This window comes from Hemitrygon akajei, chromosome 10 (genome assembly GCF_048418815.1).
Source record: "Hemitrygon akajei chromosome 10, sHemAka1.3, whole genome shotgun sequence".
Lineage (NCBI taxonomy): Eukaryota > Metazoa > Chordata > Chondrichthyes > Myliobatiformes > Dasyatidae > Hemitrygon > Hemitrygon akajei.
The window spans coordinates 30,464,002-30,476,952 of NC_133133.1; the positions used below are offsets into that span (position 1 = coordinate 30,464,002).

General features: G+C 41.0%; 1 protein-coding gene across 1 annotated transcript in view; it reads right to left on the minus strand.

The window, feature by feature from the left end:
* Nucleotides 1-12,951, minus strand: part of LOC140735033 (uncharacterized) — a 71,361-nt gene that overhangs the window by 42,325 nt on the left and 16,085 nt on the right. Inside the window, exons 8-9 of the mRNA XM_073059863.1 lie at nucleotides 12,684-12,751; nucleotides 6,729-6,815 (exon numbers count right to left, since the gene is read on the minus strand). Of these exons, the coding sequence (XP_072915964.1) occupies nucleotides 6,729-6,815; nucleotides 12,684-12,751 (155 nt within the window). The remainder of the gene's footprint in view (nucleotides 1-6,728; nucleotides 6,816-12,683; nucleotides 12,752-12,951) is intronic.

The window sequence follows — 12,951 nt, forward strand, 5'->3', positions numbered from 1 at the left end:
ATGTTCGCTAAGTATATAAATAGCAAGGGATCTTTCTGGAAAGAAAGGAAATCTCTTAGGATTTATGGGATGGCCAAGATATTGCTGGTTTTTGGATGTACTGCAAATGATGCAATTCCCTCACTGATTTCCTTAATATTCTATCGAGTGCTATAGAAGAGGACGAGATTTGTAAATGAACACATGCAGAGTACAGAATGAATTCAGTTTCCCGAAACAGACATCCCTTACATTAAGTATGAGATTTATTCACTTGATTATTTTAAAATAAAGTTATTTTAAAGAAAATCTGTACTCCTGCTGTACTACTTTCTTGTAATGTGGCTGCTCTGATATAAAACATTTGTTGTAAACTGAAGCTCTCAATCACAAAATATTTGTTAAGTGTAAAATTTAAAGTTGATGAGGATGAAAAAGAATGTCTTTTTAACAGCAAAAAAGTTGACGAAGAAGTTCAAATAATATTTGTCGATAGAAGCAAGTTAAAGCTGGCAATTTCAGAGTTACAAAATTTTGGCAGAGTTGCAGTTTTAAACATCTGGAACACAGACAGAATCAAAGCTGCCTTTCATTCCTTTGAAGCAGAATCTACCAATCAGCAGAGGACACGGCAATTTCCCATCTCCTTTAAGTCAGCAGGAAGCAATAGCAAGAAAGTAATTCATCTACCATATATTTCAAGTTTTTAATGTCAGTTTCCATCTTTATTCAAGCATTTTAAGAGCAACTGGATATTTTTACAATATCTGTTCAAAGAACGATTACAAACAGCTTAGTAAGGAGCACACGTCCATTTAAGCAGCTCAGTGCATAAAGCAGCTGGGGGATATGGTACCTCAAATCGGTATTTTATTGAAGCAGGCATTAAAATGCCGACTGTTCTTCATGTGTCAACATTATTTTGGCTATGTGGAGGTCCTGAAATTGCTGGCTAGTTTTTGTCGGCATCTTCCTAATCACATTCATCAGGACTGATGCAAAGTTAGTCCTGGTGCAGGAACAGAATCCAATGATTTTATCTATGATGGACCTTGATATGAATCAGGTAATTAATTTTTGTTTAATTAAGTGAGTTTACTTAAGCAAGTTTCTTCAACTTTTAGCAATTCTAAGATTTTATTTTTAAAGAAACACCCACAAAACACTAGAGGAACTCAGGTCAGATGCATCTATGGAAAAGTTGACATTTTGGGCCAAGACCCTTCTTCTGGACTGAGAAGGAAGGGGGAAGATGCCAGAATAAAAAGTTGAAGGAGGCTAGCTGGAAGATAATAAGCGAAGAAAGGTGGGTGGGATGAAAAGGTCAAGGGCTGGAGAAGAAAGAATTTGATAGGAGACTGGACCATAAGAGAAAGGGAAAGAGGTGGGAACTCAAGGGGAAGTAAAAGGTCAGAGTGGGGAGCAGTGGAAGTGGAAGGGGTGGGGGGGGGATTTGTTTACCAGAAGGAGCAGTAGGACAATTCAATATTCATACCATCAGGTTGGAGGCTACCCAGATAGAATATCCATAGTCTCCATCCTGAGACCCTGAGAATAGTCTTATCTCGGAATGGGAATTGAATTGTTTGGCTATCGGGAAGTTGATCCCTCAGTGAGGACTGGTGGTGTCTTCCTTGACTTTCCCTTCCTTGGTTTTACTGATTTTGAGTGCAAGGTTGTTATTACATCACTTAACCAGCTGATCCATCTCACTCCTGTACACCTCCTCGTCACCATCTGAAATTCTGCCAATAATAGCTGTGTCATCAGCAAATTTATAGATGGTGTTTGAGCTGTGCCCAACCCCAAAGTCATGGGTGCAGAGAGAGAGTAGAGCAGTGGGCACTAAATCCTTGATGTATGCCAATGTTGATTGTCAGTGATGTGGAAATGTTATTTCTGATTTGCACTGACTGTGGTCTCCCACTGAGGAAGTCATGAATCCAGTTGCATAATGAGGTACAGAGGCCCAGGCTTTGGAGCTTATTGATTAGTACTGAGAGTATGATAGCATTAAACAGCAGCCTGATGTAGGTGAATCAAGGCTGAGGGAAAAGCCAGTGAGATTGCATCTGCTGTTGAGCTATTGTGGCAATATGCAATTTGCAGTGGGTCTAATTCTTGTTTAGGCAGGGGTTGATTCTGGCCCTGACCAGTCTCTCAAAGCACCTCATCTGAGTAGGTGCCAGTGTCCTATAGATGTGTGGTGGAGAATATACTGACTGTTTGCACCACGCTTTGGTATGGGAACATCAATGTCCTTCAAATGAAAGAAGTATTGGATGCAGCCCAGACCATCAGCTCTCCCAATGATTGAACATATTTACACTATATAGTACAATATATAGATACAATAAGTAGTGCAAAATAAAACAGAAATAAAAAGTAATGGGGTAGTGTCCATGGGTTCAATGCCCATTTAGAAATTGGATGGCAGAGGGAAAGAGGCTGTTCCTGAATCAATGATTGTGTATCTTCAGGCTTCTGTACCTCCTTCCTGATGGTAACAAAGAGAAGAGGGCATGTCCTGGGTGGTGGGGTTCTTCAATGATGGATGCCACCATCCTAAGGCATTATTCCTTGAAGATGTCTTAGATACCATGGAGGCTGGTACCCATGATGGAGCTCATTTTACAAGTTTTTGCAATTTACTTCGATCTTGTACTGGATCCCACCCCACACCCCCAACCCACACCAGATAGTGATGCAGCCTGTCAGAATGCTCTCCACCGTACATTTGTAAAAATTTGAGCATTTTAGTTGACAAACCAAATGTCATCAAACTCCTAATGAAATGTAGCCACTAACTTGCCTCTTTTATAGCTGCAACAGTATGTTGCATCCAGGTTAGGTCCTCAGCGAGATATTGACACCCAGGAACCTGAAATTTCTCTCTCTCTCTACTTCTGACCCTTCTAAGAGGATTGATTTGTGGCCCCTTGTCTTCCCCTTTCTGAAGTCTACAATCAGCTCTTTGGTCTTGCTGAACTATCAGGCTCTTGAAACAGACGGGATAACTTCATTCACCCTAACACTGAATTGATGAACGTCCCAACCGTTCAACAGACGATGCCATTGCCATCACCCTCCACCTGGCCCTAAATCACCTGGACAAAAAAGACACGTACGTTCGAACGCAGTTCTTGGACTTCAGTTCAGCATTCAACACAATCATTCCTCAGAAACTGATTGGAAAGCTGAGCCTACTGGACCTGAACACCTCCCTCTGCAACTGGATCCTAGACTTCCTGACTGGGAGACCTCGGTCAAACCGGATCAGAAGCAGCATCTCTAACACCATCGCGCTGAGCACGGGGGCCCCCCAGAGCTGTGTGCTCAGTCCACTGCTGTTCACTCTGCTGACCCACTACTGTGCTGCAACACACAGCTCGAACCACATAATCAAGTTTGCCGATGACACAACCTTGGTGGGTCTCATCAGCAAGAACGAGGAGTCAGCATACAGAGAGGAGGTGCAGTGGCCAACAATCTGTCTCTGAATGTGAATAAAAGAGATGGTTGTTGACTTCAGGAGGGCACCGAGTGACCACTCTCCGCTGAACATTGATGGCTCTTCGGTAGAGTTCGTTGAGAGCACCAAATTTCTTGTTCACCTGGCGGAGAATCTCACCCGGTCCCTCAACACCAGCTCAATAGCAAAGAAAGCCCAGCAGCATCTCTTTCTGCGAAGGCTGAGGAAAGTCCATCTCCCACCCCCCCATCCTCATCACTTTCTATTGAGAGCATCCTGAGCAGCTGTATCACCTCCTAGTTCGGACATTGCACCATCTCGGATCGCAAGACCCTGCAGCGGATAGTGAGGTCAGCTGAGAAGATCATCGGGGTCTCTTGTCTCGCCATTACAGACATTTACACCACATCCTGCATCCGCAAAGCAAACAGAATTATGAAGGACCCCACGCACCCCTCAAACTCTTCTCCCTCCGCTATCTGGGAAAAGGCACGGAAGCATTCTGGCTCTCATGACCAGACTATGTAATAATTTCTTCCTCCAAGCCATCAGACTCCTCAATACCCAGAGCCTGGACTGACACCAACTTACTGCCCTCTACTGTGCCTATTGTCTTGTTTATTATTTATTGTAATGCCTGCACTGTTTTGTGCACTTTATGTAGTCCTGGGTAGGTCTGTAGTCTAGTGTAGTGTTTTTTTGTGTTGTTTTACGTAGTTCAGTGTAGTTTTTGTATTGTTTCATGTAGCACCATGGTCCTGAAAAATGTTGTTTTGTTTTTAGTCGAATGCAGTTATGGTCGAAATGACAATAAAAAGTGACTTGACGACTTGATTCTACACCTATGAACTCAACAACGTGTGTTCTCAATATGTGTTGCTGATTTAATATAATTATTTTTTTTATTTTTGTATTTGAACAGCTTGTTGTCTTTTGCACACGAGTCATTTGTCCATCTGGCTGGCTGCAGCCTTACATTGATGAACCTCAGTGTTGTATATGGTGACATAGATGTACTTTGATAACAAATTCATGAACTTTGTACAACAGTGGCTTCATTAGCCTCCTTGGAATTTACTGAACTGGAATGGAAGCAAGAACGTCAACAGACCTTTATGTTAAAATAACTATGGATGAAGTTGATAAGTCATACAGTAACAAAAGGCCCTTCAGTCCACCAAGTATGTGCAGACCTTAAAGCACCCAATTACACTAGTCCTATTTTATTCTCCCACATCTTGCTTAACTTTCCCAAATTATAGCACTCACTTACACACTTGTGGCAATTTAGTGGCCAGTTAACCTTTCACCCCACATGCCATTGGGATGTGGGAAGGATGTGACACGAACGTGCAAACTCCGTACAGACAGTACTGGAAGTCATGACTGAAGCTGGGTCAGTGCAGCTCCACTAGCAATGCCGCTACGCCAACTGATGAGTTCTGAATATTAGTTAATAAATTGTGTGAAAAAATTAATAGAATGTATGAGTGTATGTGGAATGAAATCAGGCTTTAGAGTGATGTGATCAGGCCATGTCTTACATATAATGGAGATCCAGGCAAACTACCATTTAACTGAGAAACAATTTGTGAATTTAAATTAAATGCAGAACAAATTAGAACACTACCAATAGCACTACAGAACTATAAAACTATATTAGTTATCAGAAGAATTCATCTGCTGTGTTCTGTTGATTGATTGTAAATGAACAATCCCCACAGACACCTAGTGCAGATCATGGACTGCCTTCATACATTGCTTTAAAAGGTTTCACATTCCAAATCTTAACTTTCATTGTAACATTGAAGACGATTGTTGATACCGTCAAATTCTTCGTAATTCTTGTTGAAGTAGTGAAAGTTTCATTTTCACTCCTGGTTGTTTCTAGCATCTCCAAGCCATGGTGAGCAAAACAGTTCCGAATCATCTTACTGCTTATTTCTCACCAACTATCAGTGAGAGAAATTACTGTTTTTTGAACACAAACATGCATAACCGGCTGGCTGGTGGCATAAGCACTGGACTTTGGGGCGAGAGGCCCTGAGTTCGAATCTGGCCGGCTCCCTTCCCCCTGCATGCACTCCATCCATGCCTGGGTTGAGCAACTGATGCCAGATAGAAACTTTGGAAACAGTTTGCTGCCCTAATTAAGCAGCATAGTGTCACAAGTAAATAAAGGGAATTCCAGCTATTTTCTCAATTTGGTTTTGGCTCTTTAAGAGTTGTCCTAAATAAACTGCTGCCCTGAATAACTGATGTCCCAATTAACGGGAACCCATTATAAAAAAAGGTTGTGTTTGAGACAAACTTTGATCTAATGATTCTCATTTATTTCTATACTACCATGTTGAAAACTTGTTTTGGTAGAATCAATTAAATACAGTATCAGAATACAGAACAGTATAGCACAGTACAGGTCCATTAGCCTATGACGTTTAAGTCACTTTAAGCCACTCGAAGATCAATCTAACTCTTCCCTCCCACTGTTATCCAAGAGGCAAAATAACAAACCTCTAGATCTGTAGTAGATTGAAAAGCATGATTCTCTTTTATTGTTGGATAGTTTTGGAATTAGATGCTCCACCTAAGAGCAAATCAGACCACCCCAAGTAACAAATAGGGTCTGTTTTTTTTTCAGTAAGAGGTGGACACAGCCTTTTTGTATTTGTAAGCTAGCTGTCTTTTGCACGTTGGTTGCTTGTCCATCTTTGTTGTGTGCATTTCTCATTCATTCTATCATGTTTCTTTTTATTTACTTAAATGTCCACAAATAAAAAAAAGTATCTCAGGATAGTCTGCCAAAGAGAATCATGCTTTTCAATCTACTACAAAAGTCCTAAAACAAATCAAAACATGTGAGACAAAACATAACAGGATTCCAATATCCTTTTGTTTAATGCACTTTAAGTTCCTTTATATTTTAGTACATTGATTAATAAAGTAAGTTCCAATAATGTACACCCAGCTACAAATTAATCCATTAAGCAGCATGCCCTGAAATTAAATTTGACTAATTCTGGATCAAAGAAAATTTCAACAGTCTAGCTCCTTTTAGGTTAGATTCTTTTGTAGATATTTCCTGTCTGTAAAAAGAAGGAAAAATGATCAGTTGGAAAATGAGCATTCAAATTTCTATACTACCTAAAAATGCAGTTATTTGTTAACCTTTATAACTTTTTTGAGATGTCCATTTAAAAGCATCAGTGCATCACGGGATTCTGATGTTATTAATAAACAAGTTAGGTTAAGACAAGATTCTAGAACATACCTGATCATTTCCTCAAATTAGATCCTTCAAGGATAAATTTTAGAATACGTTGTTTCCACTGCAGAGGAATATATGGTCGAACGTTCAATGAAGCTAAGGTAAAAAAAAAACAAATTTTTTTGACATAGATGTCTACTGTTGTTTTAAACCATAGTACTGCACACCCAATGATAATTTCATTTAAAAAAATATTTTGAGATAGAGGACCCTTCCGGTCCAACGAGACAAGACAGCCCAATTACACCCAGGTGACCAATTTACCATTAACCCTTCTTTCGAATGTTGGAGGAAACCGAAGCTCCTGGAGGAAACTTATGCAGTCACAGAGAAAAAATTCAAATTCCTTACAGACAACAGCAAGAAATGAAACTGGGTCACTAGCATTCTAATAGCCTTACCCTAACTGCTATGCTATTATGCTGCCCACTGTTATCTGATGCCAGAAATCAGCCCCATGCATTTGGTCCAGGCACCAGCAGACAGGTGGTGACTCTAGGCAGCAGCTCCAAGTAGCAGACCAGGTAATACAAGATCCTTATATCACAATATTGAACCAATTCACCACTGAAACAAGGAGCAGAATGGTTAGCCTTTCCCTCTGAGCTCTTGGGGAATTTGTGCAATGAATAAATGAGAGACACTAACTCCAGGGTCAAATACCAAGATTTGCAGTTTTTGAGGATGTGGTTGAGTCTTCTTTTCGAGGCCAATCAATAACCTCTTGGACAGTGACAAAAATTATTGCAAATGTACATCAGGGAGGGAAGCAGGGGGAGGGTTAGCAGAGGGACAGATGGTTGGCGGAACCAAATAGAGAAGGTATGATGGGAAGATGGAATGAGGTATGCTCATGTAAAAAAAAACAGTGGGGCTTAACTGAAATAGCAAAAGTCAATGCTCATGCCACAAGGTTATAAGCTACTCACAAGGGAACGACATATAACCAATACTTCATTTTGAAAAGTCTGGATAATTTAAATTAACAGTGGTCTCATCTGAAAATTAGAAAACTGAAAAGTCCTTTTGAGGTGTAATCAAGTGAAATATGTAGTATTTAGCAAAGTGTGATTACATGGAAATCTACAGCATATGGAATACCACAGCATAAACAGGTCCTATCGCTCACCTAGTCCATGCTAAACTATTATGCTGACTAGTCCTATTGATCTGCACCTGGACCATCACCCTTCAATCCATGTTCACCCTTATTCAAACTTCTTTTAAATTGTGAAATGGAACCCATATGGCATTGGTGAGCATCAGTGACTTTCTGTAGGCTGAAGAAAATTGTTCCAATTCCTCTTAAATATACTTCTTTCGAATTACTTGGCTGCAATTTGCAGCATGTAATTTTCCTTTTAAATCATCTCAACGATCTTCAGATCTCATGATTGACTGAAGAACTTAGACCTCAGGTGGGGCACTTGTCACCATGGCTGAAAGTGTGGAAAGAGGGGGGGAATCCACGCCAGGATGAAATGCAGAGGGATGAAGCCTCCTCTACCCAGCATCTTGTTGGTAAATGTGCAGTCACTGGAGAATAAAATTAGGGATCTGAAGGCAAGACTACCGTATATGAGGCAGTTGAGATTCATTTCAATTGCCTTTGATGAAACTTGGTTATCGCAGACATGCTGCGTTTTGTGGTTAATTCTCTTTGCTGCTCTGATGTGCTGGTTCTGTCAAACTCATGCTTTCCCAACTTGGAACACATAACAATCAAATGCCATCCATTCCATATACCTCAGGAGTTCTGCTGTGCAATCCTGACTGCAGTGTGTACACCACCAGCAGTCGACTATAATCAAACACTCACAACACTACATAATGCCTTCTACAAGCAAGAAACAGCCCATCCTGATGCATTTCAAATTATATTCGGAGACTTTAACCAAGCTTGTTAGAAGAAAACCCTTCCCAATTATCACCAGCATATAACCTGTAGTCCCAGACGTCGCAACATACTAGACTACTGCTATACAAGATAAGGCCAGATTACCCTACCTTGCTTAGACCGCATTTTGGTAAATCAGATCACTTGGCTGCCCTTCTTATCTGCATACAGGCAGAGCCTAAAAATCAGGGCTCCAGAGATCAGAACAACTAAGAGGTGGTCACAGGAGACAGAAGAGCGATTACGGGATTGCTTTCAGTCAGTGGACTGGGCCATGTTCATGCACTCATCTAGAGATCTGAATGAATACACCATGGTTGTAACAGGCTTCACTAAAACAGCTGTAGATAAGTGTATCCCCACTAAATCATTCAGAGTCTTCCCCAATCAGAAGCCCTGGAAGAACCACGACATCTAAAATCAGCTGAGGGCTGGATCAGAGGCATTTAAGTCTGGAGACCTAGGAAGCTCTTAGAGGTGCAGGTATGATCTCTGGAAAGCCATCTCAGGGGCGAAGTGGAAATTCTGGACTAAACTTGAATCAGTGAAGGATGCTTGACAGTGGTGGAAGAGCTTGAATGCTATCATCTCCTACAAGGTTAGATCAAGTGATGCGTGGCACAGCAGTGCTTCAACTCCAGATGAACTTAATGCCTTCTATGCTCATTTTGACCATTAGAACATGGAGAAACGATTGCAAACCCCCACATCCCCCTATGATCCAATGATCTCATTCTCCAAAGCTGACATGCAGGCTGCCTTCAGGAGGAGCTTTTTCATGGAAAGCATCTGGTCCAGATGGGGTACCTGGCCATGTCCTGAAGACCCATGCTGACCAACTGGCTGGTGCGTTCACTGAGATCTTCAACCTCTCACTTTGGCAGTGTGTGGTACTCACTTGCTTCAAGGAGGCTTCAATTATACTGGCGCCCAAGAAATGTGTGGTGACCTGCCTCAATGACCATCGCCCAATTGCACTCACATCCACAGTGACGAAGTATTTTGAGAGGTTGATGATGAAGTGTATTAGCTCCTGCCTGAATTGGATCCGGTCCAATTTGCCTACTGGAGCAACAGGTCCACAGTAGATGTTATTTCACTGGTTCTTCAATCTTGGAGAATCTCGACAGCAAAGATGTACAAATCAGGATGTTCTTTTTTGACTATAGCTCAGCATTCAATACTATTATCCCCTCAAAACTAATCAATAATCTCCAAGAACTTGGGCTTAATGCCTCCTTGTGAAATTGAATCCTGGATTTCCTTACATGTAGACCGCAGACAGTTCGGATTGGCAACAAAATCTCCTCCACGGCCTCCATCAACACCCTGCTCTACTCATTTTAGACCTATGACTGTGTAGCTAGGTATCACTCCAGTGCCCTATTCAAGTTTCTGATGATACCACTGTTTTGGCTGAATCAAAGGTGGTGTTGAATCAGCGTGCAGGAGGCAGATTAAAAATTTGGCTGAGTGGTACCATAACAACAACCTCTCACTCAGTGTCAGCAAGATCAATTAACTGATTATAGATTTCCTGAGAGGGAAACCAAAGGTCCAACCAGTCCTCATCGGAGATCAGAGTTAGCAACTTTAAATTCCTGGATGTTACTATCTCAAAGGATCGGTCTTGGACCCAGCATGTAAGTGCAATTGTGAAAAAAGCACGGCAGCGCCTCTACTTCCTTAGGAGTCTGCACAGCTCCATGAAACACTGTCGTAGGAAAGATCAGATTCCTACCACCCAGGTCATGCTCTCTTCTTGCTATTAACATCAGATAGAAGGTACAAGAGCATCAGTATCATCAATGAAATGTTCCTACAGCCAATGATCTCATTTTAAGAACTCCATCTCATTTTCTCGTTTTTTTTATTGCTATTTATTTATATTTGCACTTGCAGTTTTTTTGACTTCTGCATGCTGGTTTTAATTGATCCTGTTATAGTTACTATTCTGAGTATGCCCACATGAAAATGAATCTCAGGGCTCTATATGGTGACATATGTACTTTGATCATAAAAGTTACTTTGACATATCCACAACTTACATTCCTAGCAGCTCATTCTAGTCACACCACCCTGAGTAAAGTTCTCCTTAAATATTTCATCTTTCACACTTAACCTATGACCTCTAGTTCTAGTCCCACCCAAACTCAATGGAAAAAGCCTATTTACCCCATCTATACCCATCAAATTTGAATATTTATCAGATCTCCCTCGTTTCTCCTACATTCCTGGGAATAGAGTCCTAATGTAGTAAACCCTTCTATGAGATGGGTCCTCAAGTCCTGTCAAAATCCTTGTAAATTTTCTCTGTACTTTTTCAATCTTATTGATGTCTTTTCTGGTGGTAGTTGATCAAAACTGCGCATAATACTCCAAACTTGGTTTCACTGACATCTTTACAACTTCAATACAACATCCCAACTACCGTACACAGTCCTCTGATCTATGACCGGCAATAAGCCAAAGTTTTCTTTACGACAATCTATCTGTGATGCCGCTTTGAAGGAATTATGCACCCAAACTCCCAGATTCCTCTGTTCTACCACATTTCTCAGTGCCCTACAGTTCACTGTGCAAGTCCTACCTAGGTTTGTCCTCCTAAATTGTAACATGTCATACTTGTCTCCATTAAACTTCGTGTCATTCTTTGGCCCATTTTTCCATCTGGTCCAGATCCTACAGCAATTTTGAAAGCCTTCCTTGCTGTCCACTGTGCCTCCAATCTAGGTGTTATCTGTAAATTACTGATCCAGTTACCACATTATCATCCAAATTATTATTGTAGATGACACACATCAATGAACCCAGCACCAATCCTTGAGACACACCAATAGTCACAGGCCTCCAGTCAGAGAAGCAACCATTCACCTCACACCGCTCTCTGGCTTTTTCTGTTAAGCCAGTTTTGAATCCAATTTACTACTTCACGTGAATGCCAAGCAACTAAACCATCTGGATCAATCTCTTTGTTAAAGGCCTTGCTAAAGTCCATGTAGACAATGTCTACTGCCTTTTCTTCATCAGATTTCCTGGTAACTCCTTGAAAAACTCTAAGGTTGGTTAGACATGATTTATCATACACAAAGCTCTGCTGACTATCTCTAATCAGGCCCTATCTATCTAAATACTTATATATACCCTGTCCCTTAGAATACCTTCCAATACTTAACCCACTTCTGATATCAAACTCATTGGCCTACAATTTACCAGGTTATTCTTACAGCCTTTCTTGAACAATGGAACAATGTTAGCTATCTTCCAGTCCTCTAACACCCCAGCTGGGGCCAACGATGTTTTAAATACCAGAGCTCCTGTAGCCTCCTGCAAGGTCTAAGGGTACATCTTGTTGGGCTCTGGGGATATATCCACCCTAATTATATCAGACTCTGGTGAGGCCTAATTTGGAGTATTGTGTGCAGATTTGGTCACCTACCTACCGGAAAGATGAAGATTGAAAAAGTGCAGAGAAAATTTACAAGGATGTTGCCGGGACTTGAGGACCTGAGTTATAGGGAAAGGTTGAGTACAGTATGTTAGGACTTTATTCTCTTGAATGTAGAAGATTGGGGGGAGGTTTGAGAAGTATACAAAATTATGTGGGGTTTAGATAAGGTAATGCAAGCAAATTTTCCCCGAGATTGCATGAGACGACAACTAGTGGTCATGGGTTAAGGGTGAAAGGTGAAACATTTAAGACGAACACGAGGGAGAACTTCACTGAGAGGGTGGTGAGTGTGTGGAACGAGCTGCCAGCACAAGTGGAGGATGCAGGGTCGATTTCAATAGTTAAGAGGAACTTGGATAAATACATGGATGGAAGGAGTATGAAGGATTATGGACCGGGTGCAGGTCAATTGGACTAGACAGATTAGTGGTTCAGCAGACTAGATGGGCAGAAGGGCATGCTTTCATGCTGTAGTGTTCTATGACTCTAAAATCGATGCTCAATGTTACGTACTGGAGAACTGTGGAAGATAGAAATTAATTTCAGGCATTTCTTCCTTTGAATTATTTTGTAAAATAAATTTGACACCCATTATCCTATTGGCTGTAACACTTACTCCAATTACTGTCCAAGCATCTTGTACAGCTAGCTGCTGCCATCTTTTGGGAAAGACTAGATCCTCTTCTAAAGAGAGAGAGAATAAAAACACTATCTAGTATAACAAAGCAATTAAGTTAAGAGAAAATGAACTTTAAGTTGGAAGCAGCTAAACTGATTTAAACTAGACTCAATTAAGCAGAACTGTAAAAAGTGGAAGCCATTCCATGGATATTGGTAATTCATTCACATAGCCAACAATAAAAATGAATCACTGCTTTCACTAT